Genomic DNA, 24,379 nt, shown 5'->3' with positions numbered 1-24,379 from the left:
CCTGATCCAAGGTCTTTATTTGTCTTGGAGTGTGTTGGGCTGCAGTTGTAACCATTTAAAAATACCCAGAAACCCACCAGGCATTTTGGGTACCCCTAAAGGCAGTGTAGGAGGGGTTCCCATCTGGGTTGGGGCAGCCTTTCTGCAAGTTGCACCCTGGCATGAGGACGGGAAGGACATATGGACACAGAGTTTGCCAGCACTAGAGTGGCCCCATCCCTTGCCTGCACCTGGCTGTGTCCACCAAGGCTTTCACCTGGCTTTGGGAGAAGCTAGGGAGCTGTGCCAGGGTGCTCTGGGTTGCACACACGGGTGGGCTGGGAGGAGGCTGGAGACGCTGGCTGAAGCCCGCATGCTGAGGGCTCTGCCGCAACACCCATGACAGCATTACATCCATTTACAAAGCTCAGCAACTGGCTCCTTTGGCCTCCCTGGAGGAGCCCCCTGCACTCAGGGCAGGAGTGGGGCTGGAGGCCACCATCATCCTCTCCTGCCTCCAGAGCCATGCCTCCTACCCACTGTGGGGAGAGCTCATGGCCCAGATGAGACATGGGGCACCTTGGCCACGTTGCAGACCCTCTTCCCACCCTCTTCTGAGACCCCCAGCTCCCCCTGGTCCCTCCCAAGGACAGTTATTTTCACAGTCACTGTTGCCCACTTCTCAGGGCCCCCATTTCCCCAGGGCTGTGGAGCGAAGTCCTGCACCACACCACTTCTTTTCTTTGCAGTTTTAGTTTCCATTGTTGTCAGAGGCGACTGGGTTTCACACTCCTCACCCAGGAGTGAAATGCTTGGTTTGTCTGTCTGTCTTTCAGCAAATTACTGTCTGAGGGCAGAAAGTGTGTGAAGGGGAGAGCAAAGTCAGAGCCCAAGGAAAAATTCTGCCCCAGGTCCCTGGGTGAGGATGTCCGATGGCACTCTCAAGGGAAAGGAAGCATCTTGCCACATCTGTTAGGGTCCAATCTTGACTGCCTTCGCAGGGGGCCTGGCTGGGCCAGCAGGACTCCCCATTAGCATGCCTGAGCCAGCCTGGTCCAAGATGCCTAGCAAATGTTTGACCCTGGTTTCTTTTCATTTCTTGGGTAATAAACACTTTAGAAGCCAATGGAAAGCATCCAGCATTAGCCCATCTGCATGCAGACAAGCTCTGATACCTTGGAGATGGTCAGCTGGGGAAAAAGGTACATCCAGTCTTAGGAAAAACACTGATGCCATTTGGCCAATCTCAAGAGCGTGGAGCTGGGAAGGGCTCCTGGTGACCACATCTCCTCTTGCCTCTGGCTTTCCCGGTGGGTCCCCGAGCTAGTCCCCAGGCCCAGGGTGACTGGAAGGACCTGCAACTCAGAGACACCTTGGATTTTTGTCAGCGTTGGATGAAGGGCATCATCTGCACTCACTGCACAGTCTGCACTGTTGTGAGTGGGGAGCAGAAGAACCCCCGCTGGCAAAGGAGGCAAAGGGAAGGGTTTCCATAATGTTACTGAAGTGGTCCCTGAGTACCAGTTTATCTGGCTGTGCCAATGTTCCTGTACTGGCACATGAGAAGGTGCTTGAAGGTTTTCTTGAAAGTGGCATTGCAGAGGGCATAGCAGGCTGGGTTGATGGTGCTGTTGACATAGCAGAGCCAGTAGCCGATGGACCACACTGTTTCGGGCACGCAGGTCTCACAGAAAGTGTTAATGAGGACCATCACGTTGTAGGGCGTCCATGTGAGTATGAAGGCCAGCAGGATGGCAAATATGGTTCGGGTGACTTTCTTCTCTCGGGCAGCCATCTGGCGCTTCTTTCGTACTTGGCTTCTGGCAATGCTGGCAAACTTCCTGGCAACATTGACTGGGCGGCTGTTGGCCAGGGAGTTGTGGTTAGAGGCACCTGACTTAGCTGGGACAATCTCAATGGCGGTGACACATTCAGTCCCAGTCTGCTTGGTGACAATCTTAATCTTGGACCACTTAGAAGTTGTGTTCACCCGGGGGTTGGCTGGACTCTGTCCTTGCCCTGCTGGCAAGATTTCTGCTGTGGGCTTGTCTTTAGTAGTCTGGGTCATGCTGACAGTGCTGGACTCATTGGATGTCTCCTTCTCCTCCTGATGGCCAGTGGCCTCTGTCTGTGCAGATGGCTGGTCATCCACTTTCCCATTCCTCACCTCCTCCTTCACTTCTACAGCCCTCTTGGGAGAGTTATTGTTGTTCTGTTTAACCACGGGGCCCTTGAGGAATCTGAGGGACTTGGTTTTCCTGTCTTTCCTGCTCTCAGGCTTGTGCCTCCTTACTCTGCTTCTGCTGGCCAGGGAGATGTGGATGTACAGCACTGTCATGATGACCACAGGCAGGTAGAAAGCAGCAATGGCTGTGCCAAATGTCACCGCTGGGTTGGAGAGGAACTGGATGTAGCACTCCCTCTCAGGGACTGTCCTCTTGCCCACAATGAACTGCCAGAACAAGATGGCAGGAGCCCAGAGAATGAAGGACAATATCCATGCGGCCGCAATCATTAGCCCTGCCATCTTGGTGGTCCTCCTGGCCGGGTATGTCAAGGGCTTGGTGACACAGAAGTACCGGTCAAAGCTGATGATGAGCAGGTTCATGACAGAGGCATTGCTCACCACATAGTCCAGAGCCAGCCACAGGTCACACACCACAGCCCCCAGTGGCCAGTAGCCTTTGATGATGTAGACCGTGTAGAGGTTCATGGAGAAGACCCCGATGATGAGGTCTGCACAGGCCAGGCTGAAGAGGAAATAGTTGTTGACAGTCTGGAGCTGGCGGTTCACCTTGATGGAGAGCATCACCAGGATGTTCCCAACCACAGTGACAAGGCTGAGTGAGCCAGTGACAGTGGCGATGAAAACCAGCTCCACTGTCTTGTAGTTGGTGGGAGGCTGCAGGGCCACTTCAGAGTGGTTGCCCAGGGTGAAGTTGTCATAGGTCAGGTTGGCCATCTTTGCCTGCCAGGGCTGAGCAGAGAGGTTGTGCATGGGATCTGCAAGGAGAGCGAGGACAGAAAGGGAGAATATCAGACCTGCCAGCCTGTCCTGGCAGCATTTCCTCAGTTTCCCAGGCCAGCACTGCTGTTGGCTAGTGCTCAAAAAATCTCCTGACATTCCTGGACTTCTCTCTGCCACTCCAGTAGGCTGCTCGAGGCATTTTTTTGTCTCCCTGTTTAGCAGTAGAGGAGATACACGAGTTGCAGGGAGAGAAGCAGGAATGGGGCTAGGACATGTCCAGCATGTGATGGTCCCTTCTTTGCATATCCCAGTGGGAGCACAACCTCATGTGCCCCAGAAAGGCAGACACGGAGACCAGAGGGCTGGGGGAAAGAGGACTGCAGAGCCCAGGGGGGAGGCACACACAGCACTCACTGCCAGAACAGCACAGCATGGAGCCAGTGCCCTGCCCCAGGGACAAGAGCAGGTTTATGGTATGCCTCAGGCATGTCCCACTGACCTTGCCAAAGCACTCCCCAAGAGGGGCCTAACCCACAACGCCCGTGCCATGGTCTGCTCGGCTCACCTGTGTCTCTTGCAGCGAACAGCTCCTTCTGGAAGATAAAATCTGGGAGAAGGAAAACAGCAAGTTACACCACAGCTTATGTGAGTCCCACAGCATCTTACCAGGGGCACCAGCCTGTCCAACAGAGGTGGCCCTGACCAAAGGGTGACACTGCTGAGATAGATGCTGAGAAGCCGAGAAAGGCTGAAGATGGGTAATTTGGTGTGGCGCAATGCACAGCACAGAAGGCTTGGGAGGGGGAGGGAGCTGAACAAGTGCCATCAGTCAGTGATGCTGGGAAGGGATGGCCCCTTCCCCCAGTTCCACATCACAGTACAGCTGTAGCCACCCAGGCCATGGAGATGTATGGTATGGAGTTAGACACCTCAGTGTGATACATGGAATTAGTTATGAAAAGTGATGAGAATTACAGACGGAATTACTGCCTTCATCCAAACCAAGATGCCTGTGGTTAATCACCCAAGCTAAGAGTAGAATGGACCTTAAAAACATCAATAGATGAGAAGTGCTGTGTTGAGATGAAAGGGAATTTCCTGGAAGGCAAAGGAAAAGCAAAGGCACTGAGGGAGTTGGGCTGGACAGAAGAGCTTCCCCTTGAACCTGCCTCTCCTATGCCATCTAGGCCCCCAGAACATGATGGGCCTCCACCAGCCTCAGCCTGGCTTTTTGGGGTCATCCCAACCCTTCCACACCATCAAGGGCAGCCCCTCCAGCAGCTCCTCCTGGTGCCCAGGGCAGGAGTTCAGCCCCATGGAGTCCTGAAGCTGATTTTGCTGAATACATAAACATGCCAGAAACGTGCACCTCTTCCAAACAGGGTCTGGCAGGCTTTGAGATCAGTTTGTCTATTTTAATTATTAGAAAATAAAAGCCCTTGTCTTTCATTTGTGGTGAAGGTAGGAGATGTCTGCCCTCAGCAAATAGCCAAGTTTTTAATATAAGCACTTTCTAAAGAGATACAGGTGTAATTAAATGAAAATGTGGCTGCTGAGATGCTAAAGCCAGGGTCTGATGCAGCCATTTAGGCAGCTTCTGCTTTAGCAAGGCTACAGCTGTGATAGTGGTGGAGCTCCTCTTACAGGTACAAGGGAAAGAAGTGGGTGAGGGACAAAGAAATACCACTCTACCATTATCCTCTCAGCGTGTCTGTGAAGACAAAAGGCTTTTAAAAGAAAGCAGTGCCCTTTGGTAGATGCTACATGCCAGATATGGATGGGGTGAGGAAGCCTGGTAGCACTGCCCGTCTTTGCACCCAGCTCTGGGCACAAGGGATGCATCAAGGGAGAGGGAAAGAGGTTACTGCTGCCATCCGTTCCCGGGCACCCAGCCAGGGATGTGAGAGAAGGTGATAAGTGTATAAAAGGGCTTAGAAATATATAATCATGGCAGTTTGGGGGTTGGTTGCAGTACAATTGAAATGAGTTTTAATTTCTTCACTTTGGTGAGATGGGGAGATTTAACTGTCATTCTTGTAACAGCTAATCAAACTGATCAGACAAGCTAGCAATCATGCAGACATCTACCCCAGATCTTCCAAGAAGAATTTAAAAGTCTTGAAAAGAAACCTTTCCATCGTCTCTGCTAAAATGTGGGTTTCAGTTTTCTCACTTTTGTTCATAAACTGGCATCCTCTTCTAAGCGTGTCTAATTAATTATCAGCCTTGACAGAGGTTTGTGTTCTCAGTTACCCAAAGAAAGAAGAGTCCATCTCAACCCCGAACTGTTCTGTCCGTGTCCCAAGACCGGGAGGAAAGGCTGCGGCAGCCCCACAGGAGAGCCTTTGGATGCCACCCAGAGGTCATGCTGCAAACTGGTGTGAGGAGGCAGAGGCAATTGGGTGCAGGGCTTAAACACTGTGCACTGTGAAAATAAGCCTTCACCTAACAGCAAAAATAAAGTAACACCCCGTGTGAGGGAAGGAGGAAGACTGAAAATTCTTAAAGGTGTGAAGATAACGTACAACAACACAGACAGAGCAACAGTGCGAGCTGGGAGCTGTGTACAACACTCACCCTCGCCTCAGATCCCCTGGCTGTTCTCTGCCATACCCCAGACCACCAGACATCCCTTCTTTCCCATTTTCTGCTCTCTACCCCCCTGTCTCACTCTTCTGTCTCCAACACCTTCTCTGAACTCACTGGGACCGCTTGGCACTGCCTTTGTCTTCCAGCAGAGGAGGCAGCCCAGTCTGGAGCTGGGAAAGGGCCAAAGATGCTACAAATTTCGTAGGTGTGTGCAGCTGACCAAGCCATGAATCATGTCTGTATGGGCACTAGGAATAGAGAGCATCCAGGCTACGTGGGAAGGGCCTGGGTGGGGGCACAGCCCCCAGGCAGTCACATTTCTGTTAGCATTCCTATCATGTGTCCAAAGATGGAGAGAGCACACAGGAGAGCTGTGAAGCTGCAACAAACTCACCAGTGTGATGCCATCTCCACCCTCATGCCAGCTGCATCACTGCTCCCAGTGCTGTGACAGCAGACACCAAGGGACCTCTCCAGGACTTGGTGTCTCTCCACTAAATGCCTTCCTTATGTACTCCAGTGCCCAGTGCTTGCTCCCTGTACCTCCAGGAGTGCACTTCTCTCTCTCCCATCTCACAGCCCCCATCCTACATCACCCTCTCTGTCTCCATTGCCTTTTGCACCCTACTTTCATGATGACACCACGGACAGGGAGGAGATATGGCCTTGACAAAGCTGAGAGATCACTTCAGAAAGGATCTGGGGCTGGAACCCCTACCTACCCGTGACACCAGTTGGCTTTTCAGCCTGCACACAACCATTCTTTGCAGTGCTCAGTGGCTGCTCTCCCACACCTGGTTGCACCAGCCAGCTACAGCAAACTCCCTCAGACTTTTGGCAGTGATTTACAGCTGGTTTTTTCCTCTCCATCAAAGCCATTTGGAGACTCCAACTCTTTACTGATAGCATCCTCTGGTCCAAGAGTTTCTGTGGCTGCTGCAGTGGTCCCCAAGGGAAAAACCTTTCCCTTCCCACACAGCCACAGATACAAGCAGAGAAAATTATAATTTGGGTGGAACCCAACTACTGCGGGCAGTGGACACAGCGGGGTCTCAACTGCTGCCTGCAATCATGGGTGTGACACCTCTAGTGTGAGGATTCAACTCCAGAGCAAGAGCATAGCCAGTGCTCTGTTACAGGGTGACACTCGAGACCACAGCAGAAAACTCCTGCTATTTCCTTGCTGCACCTCATGCCTCTCCAGCAAGCCTTCCCAGCTTGTCAGCTCCTATGAACTGCCTCACAGCCTCTTGCCAGATAGGAGAGGAGTCATGGACTGCTGGTGACCATCCTGTACCCAAGAATCTGCAGTAGCTGGAGGCTGGTGCTCCATCGGCTGCAGTTCGTGACTGAGCACCTGCTGAGCACTCAGCTCACGTGGGATGGAGGGTTTAGCTCCTTTCCACCCCTGCTGCTCCTGGTGTGGAAGGAGCTGGCCACTCTGTGCACCAGCACAGCAAAGGCAATGGGAGAGGCTGGTATTTACACACACCCATGTGATGGTGGCACCTCAAGCTGTGGGATGAGCTCCTGGAGCAAGCAGCCCTGCTGCCCCACATTCCCTGCCTCTTCTCCCTGTACTGCACAGCCTCCCTCTGCTCCACAACCCCTATCCCACATGTCACCACCAGAGTTTTGACACTGCCCTCATCTCAGCATCATCTTCAGGGCTGGGGATACACAGGGAGCAGGTGCAAGTGTGGGGCAAAGCTATGTCTGGTTCACATGCAGTTGAAGCAAAGCCTCGGGGAATGAGCAGAGCTCTGCAAGGAACCCATCATAAAGCAAGCCCCACACTTGCACACCAGTCTGGGGAGGAAGATGTGTACAGGGAGAGGAATCAGAGAACACCGTGCTTTAGCGGACACCTATGAGCGTGAGCTGCTCCCAGAGGAAATGGGTTTGGAGCAACAGCAAAATTGAAAGCGACCTCGAACCCAGGGACAGGATGGAGGGGCTGTGGCTGTCAGCTCCTGGCTGGATGGATCCTGTGGGACTCTGAGTGCTGCCTGTCTCCAGGAGGGAGGGAAGGTGGCCCCCTCCACCACAGGCACATTCCAGGAGAAGGCACACATCACCCCCTGCTCTGTCTGGGTGCCAAAGGCTGGGCCCGGGCACATCACCTTTGGTATCACATTTGGAAAGAGCCCGGCCAGCCTACTGCCAGCCCCCTGCTTGTCTTGGCCTTCCTAAAAGTGCAGGAAGTGTAAAAGTCTAAATGGGATTAATCCTGTCAGGTCAAACTGCTGATGTGATGTGGGGCTGGGCAGTTTGTGCAGCCACCACCACAAGGAGGAGAGGAGAGGAGGGAGACAAGAGAGGGAACAGAAGATGCTAGACATTTATGGCTCACGCTCACAAAGGGAAGGTATACTTAGGGTGTAGGGTGGCAGTTTGTGGCGCTAATTGCATTATCTAATAGCTGTTAATTAGTTCCTGAATCATGGCACCATTTCACAACTAGTGAGGGGTTGTTCTGGTTGACAGATTCACACCCTTCAGAGTGTGAAAACAGAATTCCTAGATACTGGAAGGCACCTTAAAAATACAACATATGAGAGAAGACCGAGGGCAGGCCCTGTGTCTGGCAGGGGGAGGGTTGGTGTTGGTCTGCTCCTGTGCCTCTGCATTGGAACGATGAAGGCAATAAACAATTAGAAAAACAGAAAAAAAGATGAGAGGCCAGCAGGATCTGTTGTGTTAAAATGTCAGGGCTCCCTCTGCCCTCCAAGTTCCAGTTGGTGGCTGTGCTTTTACCCCTCTGAAGTTCTTATCCTGCTCTAGAGGAGATCTGAGCCATTGTGGAGCAGCAATTGTTTCTTGTCAGTACATATAGGGTGGTTCTGAGCATTTGATTTTTCCAATGAATAATTTATTCTTCTTTCTTCCACCACTATTCAACTGGTCCTCATGAGGCAAAGCAATTTCCTCCATCCCCACAAGTTAAGAACCTCTGATAGCTTTTCCTGGAGTCACTGAGAAGCAGTATGGTCAGTGGCACAGGAGCAGCCAGCTTTCAGGGGGAGGTGATGGGGCCAGAGGACCCCCCACCCCGTGCCTGACACGTGTTTGTGCATCAGGTTTGGAAAATTTGCTGTGCTCACGGCCAGAAGGGAGTGTTGCAGTTGGGTAACCCCACCACCCCCACAAGCAAGCCAGGAGCCTCCCTGCCTTCACTGCTGCTTGTACCTACGTGGTTAATGCTGGCTTTCAGAGTAAAGCCGAGGCACGGCGTCCAAGGTGGCTTGCACCCGGCTGTGGGAAGTGCTCGCAGGTCAGAGCCGTGGGCGCTGAGCTGCTCCTGCAGGTAGTGCCCAGCCCAGCAGGCTCACCAGCATCCCACAGCAGGCACAGCTGCACCACCTGCCCAAAGTGTCCCCCAGGTACTTGCCTGTATCCCTAATGTGCCCTTTGCAGACTGTAAGGGGCTGCATGCCATTTATCCACAGCATTACCAGACAAGAAGCGAGTCAGTGAGAAATGTTCTTTTAAAAAGTACTTGAAAGGTCACTCCTATAAATAGCCTACCAGCACACCGGTCACTCTGACAATTAATTAACCACCTGTCACCCAATTATTAGGCCAAATAAATAACCTATGAGTGGAACGCTACTAGCAATTGTGCACGGCAAATGCCACGCAAGCCAAAGCCCAGCCTTACCCTGCTGTGCCCAGCCTGCAGCTCCCAGGCACCGGCGGCTCCCCAGCAGCTCCCACGCCGGCTCCGATGGTAACATCCCGGGGGGAGAAGGCTCAGCACGGCGGCATGGCGGGGTGGGACGAGGGGGACACAGTGCCCTCCCGCCAGTGCCCCTCGGCCACCCCAGGGCTGCAGCTCCCTGCTGGTGGCAAAGCTCAGCCCATGTCGCTGAGCCAGAAAGGTGCTGGGCTTCCAGCTGAGCCTGGGCTGGAGCCACACTTCTCCCCTCCCATCCACTGCATTAATGCTCTCTGCCTCAGAGAGATGCTCATGTTCTTTTATATGCCTGGGCTGAAGCTTTAACAGAACCCAGCTGTTTGAAGGCAGCGCCGCAGAAATAGCCCCGCTGCAGCTACAGGTCCCACTACCGGGAAGGGCTCTGGGACCAGCCAGCATCCAGGAAGGAGGGGAGAGAGAGAGAGAGAGGATTACAGCAACAAGTGACTGCCTGGATTAGCTGGGCTCTTCCCAGGGAGAGGTTAGTGGCCAGGACCAGATGCCCGTGGGAGAGAGAATGGTGGAGGAGGGATAGAGGGGCAAGTGTTGCAACACCTAAGAGCTGTTTGCTTAGAGGAGCAGCTCCCACTGCCCCAGGGGATGGCAAGGGGGAAGGACTTGGCTCTTTTGGGGAAGCCAATTGTAGGGAAGCTCCTTCACCCTGCCACGGCCTCATACAGCCACAGATTCCCATGCCAGGTCCCTACCTGGGGGATCTGCCTCCCCCGGCCTGTCCCAGGTGCCAGGGCTGGTGCTGTATAAAGCAGGGGCTGGCCCCCATGCAGAGACCTGCAGCACCCTGCACTTACCCTCCTTGCCCCCCAGGGTCTCCATGAACCGTAGGGTGGGGATGCAGCTTGGGCAGTCAGAGATGCAGTGCTGCTCTGGCAGAGCATGGGTGTCAGGAGGGCAGGGGGAACACATCTCTCTGTAACTCATCCCAGAGCTGAGGCACCGCAGGGAGCAAACAGCAAGGTACTCACCTGAAACTTTAAAGATGTGACAATGGAAACAAAAGCCCCTTGCCCCATGGAGCAGTGTGAAGCTCTGCAAGGCTTTGAGAAGACAAATGAGCCAGCTAAGCAATGGGTGAGAGAAAACAGCTGATGTCCTGAGCCAAGGGCAGAAAATCAGGCAGGAGTAAGAATCCTGCTTTATGGATGTGTATATGAGAGCCCTAGTCTTGGGGGCAGATTGAAGATGGGAATCTTTGAGGTGCTAATGAAAAAGGAAACTGAAAATATTAGACCCCATTTGGCCACATGATCTGCCAGAGGATTTGGATGTGATGGCTGAGCAGAGAGAGTGAAGAAGAGGAGGTGTAGCAGAAGGTGACAGGAGAGCCCAGGGCATGGACAAGCAGAATGGAAAATGTGGGGGTCAGGGTGCCAGGGGAGGAGAGCAGTTAGGAAATCCCCATCCATGGTGGCAACAGAGAAAGGGAGGGACAGAGAGGAAGGAGGTGGGAATAGTCTCAGTCTGCCAGGGAGGCATTACCTATCTCCTCCACAGAAAAGTCCTAAGAAAATCTTCTGAGAAGGAGAGGCCTCACACAGAGACATTGCCTGCAAACCTCTCCCTGCTGCCTCCTCTGGAGGCTCCCAGCAGCTCCTTGCTGGGCAGAGCGGGAGCTGTGCTGGAGCTGGAAACCTTTTTGGGCTGCAGCTCTCTGGCTCAGCCAGCCCAGCTCTGCCTGGAGCCACCCTTGCCACTGCAGGAGGGTGATCCCCAGCCTGTCATGCAGGTGCTGAATGCAAGGGCTGACCCCCGTGCAGAGACCCACAGCACTCTACACTCACCCTTTTTTCCCCCAGGGTCCCCATGAGCCGTAGGGTGGGGATGCAGCTCGGTCAGTCAGGGATGCGGTGCTGCTCACCCCACACTAACGCTTCAGGCAGCGCCCCGCAGCACAGGGCAGGGCTTTTAGCCACCTCATTGCCTGGGACTGCAATAGTAGCACATAGTAGCAGAGGGTTTCACGAGCTGAGCATCACTTATGGGCCTTGGTGAGTTATCTGAGCTCTGCAAGAAGTGTAGAGACCACCATGCTAGACACTGCTCCTAAGTGCTGCAGAAAGGCAGGTCTGAGGCCAGGAAATTCATGCCTGTTTTCAGGCAAAGGCAAATGCCAGCAGGGTTTCATTGCTCTCCGCTCCTCTCTGTACACATGCATGCACTTTTTTGGCATGTGTACATTTTGGCACTTTTTATCTGGGACTACACATGATGTAACTGTCAGAGAAGGGATCCAAGCTACCCCAGAGCCACTAAAGACTGTGAGATGCCGGGCACTCTCCTTCCCATCTTGGTCATGCAAACATCCCTCAAGGATCTTCATCCCTCCTCAGCAGAGCCAGCCTGCCACGCTGCCTGGGACTTGGGAGCTAACATCAACACTGGGAGGGTCTGCAAGCGTGGGGTCAGTGAAGCATGGCGCCATGGAGGCCTCTGGAGAGCTGCTCTGTGACCTGGAGCGGATGCAGGGGCCCAGGACATCGTGTCTGCAGACTCATGTTTTCAGACCTCGGTGTTGCACAACTGCAGCTGAGTTTCCCACAGACAAATCAATCTAATTCTGCTTAAAGAGGCTGAATGCATTAACCCCTTAACTGGCCAGTGCAAACCAACTTTGCCAGGAGCCTTAACGCTGCTGATGCACCTCCAGACACTTCCAGCTGAGGCTCCTGATGTCAGACCACACTGCCTCCTCTGCCAAGGTGCTATACAATATGCTAGATTTAAAAGCAGTTGTGGTACCAGAGGGGCTGCTTCTCTGCCTGGCTTTCTTGGCTGGAGAAGCACACTCTCAATAGCTCAACAACATGCCGACATCTCAGGCCGAGCCTGCTGCGCTCCAGGAGCTCCATGGTTTGTGCTGAGTTCTGCCTTTAAAGGACAACATTCCTAGCTGCTGCCCCTCCTTCACCAACTGACCTGGGATGTAACTTCTCTTTGAGGCTCTAGAAGACAACTAAAACAGCCCTGTGTTTCCCCATATCCCTCTCCAGCTCTCTCTGAGTCACTGGAACAGGTGGGAGAGGTTCCTCTGCAGCCACCCACTTCAACCTGCCCAATGCTGGGGCAGGAGGTGGGAAGGGAACAGGGCGCTTGGGCATCCCTGCCACTGCTTCATGCACCGGGTGGGAATGGAGCCCACATTGCACAGGACATAAAGGCATGATGGGGACAGGGTCACAGCAAGGCAGAAAAGACACTGACTCACGCAGCTCTGATTTGCAGGACATGGCGCGACAGTTTCAGGGATTGTCAGAGGGACAAAGCACTGTGCCTACAGCCATTGCATTTGCAGGCTTGGACAGGCTGGTGATCTTCATTTTCTCAGCAAACTTACATCATACAAGGTATAAACTGAGCTTTTCTTGGAGCTCCTCCTCCATGCCGTGCAGCCTCAGGGCTGAAGGCATCTCTGGAGGGTCCCGAGAGCAGCCCTGGGGCGAAGGTGTGAGCAGCTGTGCCCGGCACGAAAGGGGCGGAGCTGGGGAGCATCTCCAGCAGAGCCTCATTTGCTGTGCTCACAGCGCCAGGGGACTCGGGTCTGAAGGCAGGTCAAACGGTGCTGTCCTGGCACAGAGTCAAGTCCTAAGAGGACCAGTGCATCGATCTGTAGGGAAGGTGGGATGGCTGCCAACAGGCACAAGAGTGAGAACACCCAGGTGTCTCTAGCTGGGGGAACAGGGACTGGTTGTGAGTCTCCTGATAAAACTCGGTCTCTATGCCTCAAGGGGAGGATCCATAGGAGACACGTTGCCCCGTGTTCATGCACCAGCGAGATACTGGAGTCATGGGCCAGCCTGACCAGTCTTGGCCCGGATTAATTTGTCCAGGAAGTGCCTAATTCCTCAAAGCTTCAGCAAATGAATTTGAATACAGGGCAAGGTTCCCCCTCAGTATGTTCAAGGGTCTGGATGCAGCAAGACTGCCATGCCTAGAGGGTTAAAAGGATGTCAGGGTGGGTTGTGCTCCCAGGGATGGTTGAGGCTGGCACACTCCTCCACTGGGCTGTGGGCTGGACAGCAGCCACACATTCAGGCCCTCTCCTCCTGGTCTGCCAGGGCCCTGGGCAGGAGAGCACACAAGTCTTCCTAAAAACTGGTGTCTGTTTTCTGACTGGTTGCACAAATCCCTCAGAAGAAGGATGGATTTGACATGGTTCCAATCACAAGCTTAAGAGGCTTCAACACTGCCCAAGTGTGGAGCCCTGCTGCACCACTGGTACCTGGCACACTCATGGTGGGTGCTGGTGCTTGGCAGGCTAAAGAGCAGTCAGCAGGGAACGGGCTGGGAGTGAAGAGAGGAGAGGAAGGAAGTATATGGGAATGATCTGGTCCAAAACTTCCATTTCCTCACTGTGTCGGGTCCTGCACTCTTGCATCTCCCCTAAACATGCCTTTTAAACATGCAGTTTTAGAGCCAGCTCAGAATGGATGCTGAAATGCAAAGCAAACCTCCTCCCTTGGCTTTCTGGAGAGCAATAAGGGCATAGACCCATGCCAGACTGAGGAGCAACTGGCTCAAGGACAACGCTCACTTCTCCGCAAGATGCCCATCGAAGCCCCGACTTAGCGTGCTAAGGAGAAGGGGTCAGCTTGCACACATAAACACTTGCTGCGTGCCTGTCCATGTGGAAAGAGGAGCTGTGTTTATGCAGAAAGCAGCAGCCCCTTGCAAACAGCTTCCATTTCCCTCTCTCATGATTGCTCTCCCCTCTGCCTTTGCAGAGCTGTGTCTGCCACCTCGGCTAGGCGCTCACCAAACCTCTTCACCTCTGTGGATGATGCTGGCCAGGGCTCAGCAGGGCAGGCAGAGAAGGGACCAACACAAAGGTGTGCTGGGGACTGCTCTGCATCAGCTGCTCCTCCTGATCTCACTATTTTTATTCCCTGTTTTTGTCTTTTTGTCTTTTTTCCTTCTTTTTCTTTTTTTTTTTTTTTCCTGGGGAGATATTTGTCATTTTAATTTTAAACAACAAAACAACAAAACCCCAACCATGACAAAACCTGACATCAATGGGATGCTCGTGGGGACAGTTAAAAGAGAAAAACCATGCTCCTTCTGCAAACTCAGAGTAATTGGATCACAGCATTAATTAATCATTTCAGTTCATTTCTCTTCTATGAAAGAAAACAGACTGACCCGCTGAGATGGGTACGCCCCTCATGTGAATAAACAAACCACTTTTACCGGTAGCCCTTCTCCTCCTCCCGTCAGCTTTCCTCTGCCCACTCATCAGGTCACTCCCAGGGCCACTGCTACTCTGTCCAGCAGTCCTGGGAACTTGCTGCAAGGGCACATTGGCTTGGCTCCTATGGGAACCAAGGCTGCTGCCCACTGCTGCACACCCGCTCCCATCCCCACCCGCCACACCCAGGGCTCCCACCGCTGGCCACCATCCCGGCCCAAGGGTGAACCAGGGATGGGTTGCTGATTAGGATCTCTACTGGATGCCTTGCTCTTTGCTGTGATGTCTCATGGGGGCCTAGTCCAGGCTGGAGAGCAGCAGCAGGTGCTCAGATCACAGGAGTTAGGGTGTTAGGAAGCAGGAGGTGGTGCCCAGCAGTAGAGACAGCGAAAGCATCTTGGTGTCACCTGTGATTTCAACGTGAGTGTTGTTTCACCAAAAGCCTGGGCTCTGGGATCCTGGCACCTGAGTATTTCGACAGACAGCGCCTGCATTAACAAGCTACCCAACTGCATTGTAGCAATTCTTCCGGCCCCTCTGTTGACTCTGCAAGTTGTGGCAGACGTCAAACCACCCTTGGAGGTCACTCAAGGTAGTTGTGATAAAGCAGGGAGTCTCCAAATGCCCAAGCAGAGCCCAGCTACCAGCACAGGAGAACACCAGCTGTTTCTCAGGTTGGGAAGTATCTCCCTAGCCTTGGGCTTTCCAAAGAAAAGAAAAATCCATCCACAGCACAATCAGAGGGGTTGAAAACAGGTCAGACAGAAGACCGTGCTGCTTTTATTTAAGAAAAATGTCAAGAACTGTTCCCTGATTTGAAGCCAATGTCATTATTTTGGAAAGAAAGATGGGTGGGGCTGCCCGACTCTTGTCCATGATGGGCCAACAGGGAGCTCTGCCATTACCAGCAGGAAGGGTGCAACAGGGCCAGAAAGGGCTAAAGGAAAGATGAGATCCACGCTGAGGGAGAGAGTGGGCAAGATCCGTCTCCCTCGCAATGCCCAGCCTGGCAAAGGGTTTTGTGGAGAGGGGGCAAACTTCTGCCTAGTCATGTCCTGGGAGGTGGCCACAAGCGCCAGAGGGGCTTGCCCAGTATGGCGACAAAGTGTCCAAAAGATACGGGGCCCTGTCCCTGTCGCTCTTTTTGGAATAGTGAAGGAAGCAAAGGAAGCGTGCAGGTAGTTTCTTGTCCAGGAACGTCTCCTTCCCAGAGAAGGCACCAGGGGAGCAAATAACCCCCGTCCTGGGTTTCCTCCTGGGGGTGCCTGTCCCCGGAGCCGCAGGCTGCTCATGTTCCCTACTCAGGATGCTGGCAAGGCTGTTTCCTGGGTGACAGGAGGGACCCGAGGTTCCTCGGGCGACGGGATCCCGGGAACGGTGTTGGTCTGGATGGGAGCAGGGAAAGGGGGTGCCAGACATACATCACCCCGGTGCCCTGGTAGGGCTGCACGGCTCCAGACATCCTGGGGCAGCGAACCAGAGCGAAGGTCCCGACCCGCGGAGCACCCCGGCGTCCCGGAGAGACGCAGGAATGTGGGAAAGTTGGTAGAGACACCTCTCCCATTCCTGGGGCGACCGCGTGCCACATCCCCCGGGGGTGCGCAGCCCCCTCCCCATGCACCCCAAAGCCATGCTGACACCCCCGCGCCGGACCCTGCGGGGGATGCCCTGCGCCCCCCGCGCCGCGCACACGGAGCCCCGAGCAGCGACTCACCGGGCAGCCCAGCCCAGGGCGCGCCGCCGCCCGGCGCCGAGCGGTTCTCAGCGGCCATGGTGCCGCGCCGCGCCCGCGGGGGCTCCGGCTGGCATGGCCCGGCTCCGGTCCCGGCTCCCGGTCCCGGCTCCCGGTCCCGGCGGCGCCGAGCGCGGCGGAGGGGCGGGGAGAGGGGAGGGCCCGGCGCTGCTGGCTCGGCCCTGTCCTCCTCCCCCCGCCCCCGCCCTCCCCCGCTCCCAGATGTGTCGCCCCCACATGTGTCGCCCCCAGATGTGCGCCTCCCTCGCCGCTACGAACACGCACCGGGGCTCACGACTCCAGGAGCCGCTGACGATCCCCAAGCCGCCGTTTCCCCCCGTCCCAGATGTGGCCTCCCGTCCCCGCCGGCCAGATGTGCGGGAGCGCTCTTGCAGCACCCCGGACAGCGCTCCCGGGACCGCCCGCTCCCCGGCGCCGGGCTCCGGCCCTGCTGGCTCCCCGGCAGCCACCGGCGGGGATAAGTCCCGACCCGGCGTGCCAAGGCGGCAGAGAGCGAGGAGCAGGGAGGTGCGGAGCGGGGACCGGCACAGCCTGCGCCAAAGGAGGTCTCGCTCTTTCCCCTGTCCCCAAAAAGCTCTGCCGGGCTGTCACTAACACTCGGAACTGGGGTGTTTGTGCAGAACAAAAAAAATCATCAGGCAGTTCCACAGCAGGCTGACTGTCCACCAGGTCTGGCTTTTGGTAAAGAGAGAACGTCAAACAAGAAGAAACAAAGGGAAAAGGAGGGGGGGGAAAGCCTTCCCTTTCCCGTACACCTTTCCCCTTCCCTCCACTTTATACCTAGGGCAACTCCCTCACCCACCCTCTGCCTCTCACTTTTGCTGTCTCACAGACACACACAGGTATCATTTCCCCATCTGCTCGGCTCACACACACACATGCACAGACACACACAAACAAATAAACGCCCCACTTTAACCCTCTTTTGAAGTGATCACAGTAGCAGATGGATTTCCACCATCCACTCCTTCACCCCCTCACCCTCTTCTCATACCTCTCTGGCTCTGGGAGGTGACATTTAACAAAAGTACAGTATTTTAAGTCAATGTGTCATCTAAAGATGTGTGCAGTTCACAGACTGGACCTCTCTTTCCCCTAGATCCTGCAAACTGGTACCTTATCTCTGCAAATGGAGACGCATTTCTGAATTCCAGCAGAGAGAACATTATTAAGGTAATTCAGACAATTTTCTCTGATGACACATCTCCTGCTCCAGGTGCATCTCTGCACCCTGAAAAGGTTAAAGCCTTTTGGCACTTAGATTTGCTGCTGCCTTTGCACACCAAGAGGCCCCTGCCACAGCAGGGAAGCAGATGCACCACCATTATTTTGGTCACCAAAGGCCACATTCAGGCATTTCTTTAGCGAGTTCAGTCAACTTGTATTTGTTTTCCTTCCTGTCTTCTTTGAGAAGCGAGAAGACAAAGCTTTCCAAATGTTGGCTGGTGTAGAGCCAAGCAATTGCATTGAGGGCAATGAGGCTTTGCTGGCTCTTTTCAGCTTAACATCTGCCCACACTGTTTTTTGCAGTTACTGACCAAAACCCATCAAAGACTCCAGCCAGTTATTTGGAGTCTCTTGCCTTGTCCAGATTCCTGACCTGAAATAAATACCACCCTCTCCTCCTCCTTCTTTCCCCCTAAAAAAATTAATGTGAATAAACTTTTGTCACACTCGGTGAGAACTCATCAGACTGAGGAAATATCTGCTTCAAAGACAGTTTGATTGTACTGGAGTTGGGTTATTTGATTGGACTCTTGTTTCAAACTACAAGTCCCCATAGAAAGACAAAAGACTGTAATGAACAGTGAGATGTCTTCTTCCAAAGCTGATCAGTCATGGAGATAAAAATGTGTAACCAAATTGGATACAAAACTTTTCAACTTCTAACTCTTAGCTGAGCTATACGCACTCATTAGTCAGAAGCAGAATTTCTGAAAGCCTGGACTCACTATACATATTCCAATTAAAGACAGCACTTGCTTCTTTTGGCTTGACATATTCACACATTCCCTTCTCGTGGGCTGCCAGTGAGTTTCACCAGCCTCCCTTGATGCCACCAAAGTGACATCACCTTCCTTCCTGGGCCATGTCAGCACTGGTCATGAACAGCAGTTAATCCACTCCAGAATCAGACCTCAGCTCCCACCCTGGCCACATACGTTGTGACAGGCTGTGAGGTGGGACAGGAGAGACTTGTGGTTTCCCCATGGAGGAAACCATGGGCTGACTTGACTTCATATTCAATGGCCCAAGCAAATTAAGGGCCTTCCTTACTCTTTTGGGATTAAGGCCTGTGACAGTCTGAGATTCCTATCCTGCTGGAGAGAGCCAGCTTGGTCTGGGGGAGTAACCAGCCAGTAAACCCAGCATCCACTACCTTGTAGGGATCTGGGATACTCCTGGATCTATTTTTCATGGAACTGCACATCTCCCATTTTTTTGCATCACTCTACTTCCAGCCTCTATTTTTTTGACTGGCTTCTTTGTCTTATTTTTTCTTTTCAGCCATGCTCTGCTGTGCCTGCTCTCTAATCAGCATTAGCTAGTCTTCCATTATCAGCTGGCAATGCTCCATCATGTTCCTTCATCTCAAAAATTGCCCTTGCACCAGAGCACCATAAACACCTAGGAACAGACAAAGCCACTCCTCTCATCTCTGCCTCTGAAGTGGGATATGCAGAAACCAGTGGCAAGTGACCACCTTGATATTCCACCTTGGCTTGTGACAGCTCCCATCCATAGCCATCCTGTGGCAGAGTGCTTATGCTACTGAGTGCACAGGAGACAAATATTTTTGAAGAGCAGGAAAAGCAGTTATGGGTCATTTACTCTGGCTTTCCCCACAAGCCCAGGAACATCCACCCATTATCCCTGACAGATTCCCAGTAACTGTACTCAAACATGCAGCAGCCACAGCAGCAGCCAGCACTGGCTCCTGGCACACCAACTAATGCCAGGCTGTGTCTGCTGGGGGATTTGGGGAATTCATTGCTGGTCCTGCAACCCTACACTCATGGCAGGGCACCATCAAGTAAAGGAATAGTTCTCACCCATCCTGGTAGTACACAGGGCTTGTACCAGTTCAGGCACACACCTCTGGCACTGAGCTCTGCCAGGGACAAATCTGCTCCCCATCAGCTCCGGCCAGCTCTCCCCTTTCCTTCCACAAGGAAGCCTGACAGTCTTGACCAGACTCCAGCAAAAACATTCCAGCCCAAGCCTACCCTCCCATCCTGCTCACAGAGAGATGCACTCCTGCATATGCTCTCATGCTCACTCTCCTTTCTTTCTGCCCTTCTTCAAGGCACTCAGGTTTTCTTTCTGCCTCACACACCCTTTCATGCTCCACTTCCCTCCCTCTGCCACCAGATCCCTTTGCCCTCCGGTGGATCCAGATTGCCTCCCCAGCACAATGCAGGCAGCCAGTCCCCCTCCCTCTGACAGACGTACTCCCACAAACTTGCTGAACCCATCTACAAGGCTTTAATATTCATAAAAGTCAACCTTAGTGTAAAGAAAATGTGGTTGATGACGAAAGTATTTACATTGCAAATGACTTTTAATAGCCCTCTGGTAGTCAGCCTGGTGATAAATGCTAATCCATCTATCAGCTCAAAACCAAAATAAACCCAGCTCAGAAGGGAAGAGTCAGAGAGAGAAAAAGGAGCTGGTGACAAGTGAGAAAGGCTCAGGCCTCTGGACCAACACTGCCACAGGAGATGGCCATGAAGGCTTTGCTCAGCAGTCAGTGAGAGGAGTAAAGTGTCCCTATGGGAGCAGAGACAGCTGCTCTACCTGCTCTCGGCCAAGCAAGGAGACAGCCTTCACTGACTGGAGTGGATCTGGCATTGCCTGGCAGTACAGAGCTGTCTAAATGCCAGGGCAGTAACTCAGCCTCCCTGCCCATGCCCAGAGCTGCAGGCAACAGCAGCCACCTGTGGGTGGGCTTTTGCCCTGTGTGTGCTGCTGGGTGAAACACAGCCCTGAGGGACATGGATCCTTCCCCTGGGCCAGTGTCATCCCTGTGGGAGGCGGAAGAAGGGACAACACTTTGCTGTTACTTGTCTCTATCCTAATAATTTGCCTAAGGGCTTGGAATGGCACACTTGTAAAGGGGCTTGGAATGGCACACTTGTAAAGGGGCTTAGAGCTGTTTAAAAGGTCTGAAATAAGCACTGCTTTCAGGCCACATTTGCCTGGAGCCTCCCACAACTGTTTTCCACATTGAGGAGGTACAGGATCAGTTGTGCACAAGTCCTCCTCTTTCCCATCAATACAATCCCCAGATGAACAGCCCTTTCCCCTCATTCCAGCTGTCCCCAGGGCACATCAGGAACAAATGGCCCCAGACATGAGTTCTGCAGGAGGACAGTCACTCATGAGTGTGAAGTGAGCCAGGTTCCAGACCATGCTGGGACAAAATCACACTGCAGGGAGCAGAGCAGGAGGACTTGCAGGGTCAAGGAGAAGCAGGTTTGCTGCAGCCTTCCTGACAGAGAAGGTGACTGAAGGCACCCAGCCATGCTGCCTCAGCCAGACTCCCAGTAGTCATCCAGAGCCACATCTTCTCATGCCTCATGGCATGCCTTAACTGGAGACAGAGGGAAGAAATACTGATGCCAAAGCTGCATTAAGCACATCACTTAGTGCTCAGCTGTTTCCCAGCCTTCTGGGCTGCTTGCAGAGACAATGTAATGAAAGATTCTTTCATTATTTGGAAAATGTTGTTTTTAGCACCAGTGAAGGATGCCAGAGCCACAGCCCCAGGGAGCTGTGACTATGTTTAGCCATGGAGCAGGTGTGGCCCCAGTGGCTGGGGTGATGGTGACACCAGAGGACCCCACTCACCCTGGGGTCTGTGACAGGGCATAGCCAGGAAAGCAAGGGATAGACACTCTGGCCCATGCAGGGAAGCCAGGTGAGCATGAAAGTGTAGTGACTAATACAGAAAGCCATCCTCCCACACCTGGCTGGTCCACAGGCATGCAATTCACACCAGTCCATAGGCCCATGAGCATCCTTGAAATGCCAGGGGAGCACCAAACAGCTGTGCTCTCATCTTGGCCACAAGTATCGGTGCCTTAAATCAAGTGAGGGGATATGGCAGGTGAAACACACTTCTGTCACCTGATGCTACCCTTGGAAAGTTGTTGTGCATCGTTGGGCACTGCCAGTTGCTTGAGCTCATCAGAAAGCAGGAGGGCAGCTGCAGCCCTGATGCAGCACCTCTGGAGAGAGTTAAGCACAATAGCCTGCACCCAGCCTGGTGTGCTGCAATCTCTTCAGTCAATAATCACCTGCTTTTTGTGTTTTAAAAGATTGCTGCTGCTATTTTAAGGTTGCAGTTTTGTTACATTTGCTGTATAAGCACAACTTCAAATACTTCAATATAATTGTTTTGTTGCAGTCCCCACTCTTACAACTCTAACTTGCTCTCTGGGTAATGGAAGGGGGAAAGAGCTTCTGAATCACTTCTTTTATACCTATTATTAAAAAAAAAAAAAAATTAGGAAAAAAATAAAAGAGGAATGTAAGCTTGTGCTGTTTTCCTGCCATTTCTCACATGACACAGAAGACAGCACATCTTCCCTGTGACTGCTGTGCCCATGGGCTTGGGTCTGGCCTTTGGAGTCAGGCAGCTTTGGGAACTCTGTGCCTGCCCTGCAGTCGCTATGAGCTGCCAGGGCCCTCTCCCAGGCACTGTCCCACACAGCTTGCTGCCCAGCCATCAGGGTAAAAGCAACCAGGGGCTCTAGCCTCTTTCATGGAATAGTCCAATTATCTAATTTTCCAATTCACTACTTCATTAATTCATGATTTCACTAACCCACCGTGCTTACTCACATGGCTGTTCCACTGCCGGCAGAGTGAGCCCCAGCTTCCTCCCTGGCACGGCACAAAGTCCCCAGCAGCCCTGTGGCCACTGCCAGAGCCCTCCAATGCTGCCTGTCCCCAGGAGGCTTTCGGGGTCAGCTGCCCTCCTGACACCTTCCTGCCCAGGTGTTCCCTACAAACCATTTCTGCTGGTTCTGCAGGACGTGCCAGAGGCTGTTGCAGAGCTGCAGGAGAGGATGTCCACTGGAAATGCTGGTCCCTGGACTACAGGGGTTGGAGCCTCTAAACCTGGCAAACCTCCATGGAGCTGACACCACCTTCGGCATGTGTAGCCACTCCTGAAGGAGAAACTCATCCCAAATGAGGAGACAAGTCCCGTCCCACACTGGCAACGAACCACTCAGCCCAGCCTCCCAGTGATTTGCCATCCTCCCTGCACTGGGGTGCCGAGGCAAACCCAAGCCTCTCCAGGGGCTCCCTGCAGCCCCCAGGATTGTCCACTGCAGGGACAGAGAGCCAGCAGCCCTGCAGTGCAATTGCCCTGCCATCAGATTTGCTTCACCGAGCAGCTGGGCAGAGCCTGCCTTCTAAAACACATGCAGTCTAATAAATGCACTCCCTGTTTTAAATGTGTCTTTTAAAAAAGAACATTTCTCTTGGTTTGAGGTAATCGCTGCACTGCTGGGGGACAAAGAGCTCCATGTGTGTGCATCTCACTTCAGGCAGCTCTGCTCTGATCCCCCCGTGGACAGAATTTGTGCTCCCCACGGGTACATTTACCTCACATAGAGGCCCCACTAAAGTTAATGCTACCTATGGTGTCCTTCACAGTGAAAGAAACCGAGAGGAACACAGCAAGTGTGCAAAACCCACAGCAGTCAGTAGTTCCTGTGTAAAGAAAGCATTTAATACAGCCAGAATGAAGCGGATCCTCGCTTTCCCAAGAAAGATGCTGCCCCTGCCCTGCATCTCTCTGTACCTGGGAATCTCCACCTGGCCCTGGTGCCCTGGGGAAGGTACAAGGCCGTGGGTCACTTGCCCTCATCCTGTGGGCATCTAGAGTGTTGCTGGGCAGCCCCCAGCACTGACACCTCCCCCACATGAGGCTGTCCCTCCTCTCACCCCTTCTCCCCAGCCTCTGCCCACTGAAGTTTACCCTGGCAAGAGCACCCACCATGAGTTGGCCATGGGTACCAATCTGCCACACACTGCAGGGATGAAGGCAGCCTGCTGCCATTGGGGTTTTGTATTCATCCCACAGGCCTGTACCCCCACACCCAGCCCCAGCACTCACCAAGGAGACTTCACCACCCCAAGCCAAGCCGAACACATGGTTAAAGTCTTCTGTTATGGCAAGAAGCCATATCTCAAGGCAGAGCCAGGGACAGAGGAGGCTCGAGGCTGCAAGATGCAAGAGCTCTGTTCTCTGATGGCCAAGCTAATAACCCTGTATTAAATTACAAGCCTGGGTTCAATTGTGGTTGTTTTGTTTTTGTTGGGTTTTTTGTAAGCTGTCTGTTTAGATTTATCAGCGTAATTCCTGATACTGCCTTGTCGGACATCATTACAATAATCTCACTACTGTGTCTGCCAGGGAATTGGGAGGCGAGCAGGAGGCGGCTGCAGAGCAGGGGAGTGCTGGGGCCTGGGCCACCTGCAAGGCACAGCCCCAGGACCACTCCCCTCAGAGCTGGGGACCCTGGGGCAGGTAGAGGCACAAACCCCCTCAACAGGACTCAAAAGTCAAAAAGAACAAGCTCACACTGAGGGACAAAGGATCCAGTCTCCAGCCAGACAGGTCTCCATCCCTCCAACAATCTCACAGAAAAACCTGGCGGATGTGGGGAAGTTGGAAACGAGCAGCCTCTGTTTTGGCACAGATCCTTACCCTTAATTCATGGTAATTTTATCATTAATTTAAATAAGATTTTTCATGGTGGAGAGCATGAGAAGAAGAAGGCAGGAGGCTGCTAGCCCAGCTCTGTCCCTCCATCCTTCCATGCTGCAGCTGTTCTCTGTGGGTGCTCCCTTGCATGTGCACACACACACACAGGTGTATACACACATGCACACATGTGGAAGCCACATGGCCAGGCCTGCTGTGCTCCACCTTGGCACAGCTCCTGTGGCAGCCTCCAGCCAGAGATTTGGCTGGCAAGCCTGACCAGGCAGGCAGCAAAGTGCTTCTTCCTGGGGACCTGGCACTGACACCCTCACTTGAGGCAGGGGGATGCTCCAATGCAGCACTGCAACCCCTCAGCAGCTGGAGTGCCTGCAGCTTCCCTTCCCAGCAGCTAGAGTAGCCTGGGCTGAAGAGCTGTCTGGGGCAGGGATCTTGGAGCTTTGGGATTTTTT

General features: G+C 53.3%; 1 protein-coding gene across 3 annotated transcripts in view; it reads right to left on the bottom strand.

The window, feature by feature from the left end:
• Window positions 1-660: 660 nt before the first annotated feature.
• The window catches only part of CHRM4 (cholinergic receptor muscarinic 4), a 33,216-nt gene continuing 9,497 nt past the window's right edge, over window positions 661-24,379 (bottom strand). The window contains exons 1-3 of one of the 3 annotated variants that reach the window (XM_088057497.1): window positions 16,148-16,266; window positions 3,513-3,554; window positions 661-2,982 (exon numbers count right to left, since the gene is read on the bottom strand). In XM_088057497.1, coding sequence (XP_087913623.1) covers window positions 1,505-2,982; window positions 3,513-3,554; window positions 16,148-16,205 — 1,578 coding nt within the window. In that variant the 5' untranslated portion in view covers window positions 16,206-16,266 and the 3' untranslated portion in view covers window positions 661-1,504. Of the gene's footprint in view, window positions 2,983-3,512; window positions 3,555-9,197; window positions 9,738-16,147; window positions 16,267-24,379 lie in introns of those variants that run through there. The other 2 variants (XM_014252075.2, XM_088057498.1) reach the window with 2 other exon arrangements.

Source organism: Pseudopodoces humilis, chromosome 7, assembly GCF_049639895.1.
Source record: "Pseudopodoces humilis isolate 2021_Gansu_Grassland_sample_001 chromosome 7, ASM4963989v1, whole genome shotgun sequence".
Taxonomy (NCBI): domain Eukaryota; kingdom Metazoa; phylum Chordata; class Aves; order Passeriformes; family Paridae; genus Pseudopodoces; species Pseudopodoces humilis.
This window is presented reverse-complemented; position numbering and strand designations above follow the sequence as displayed.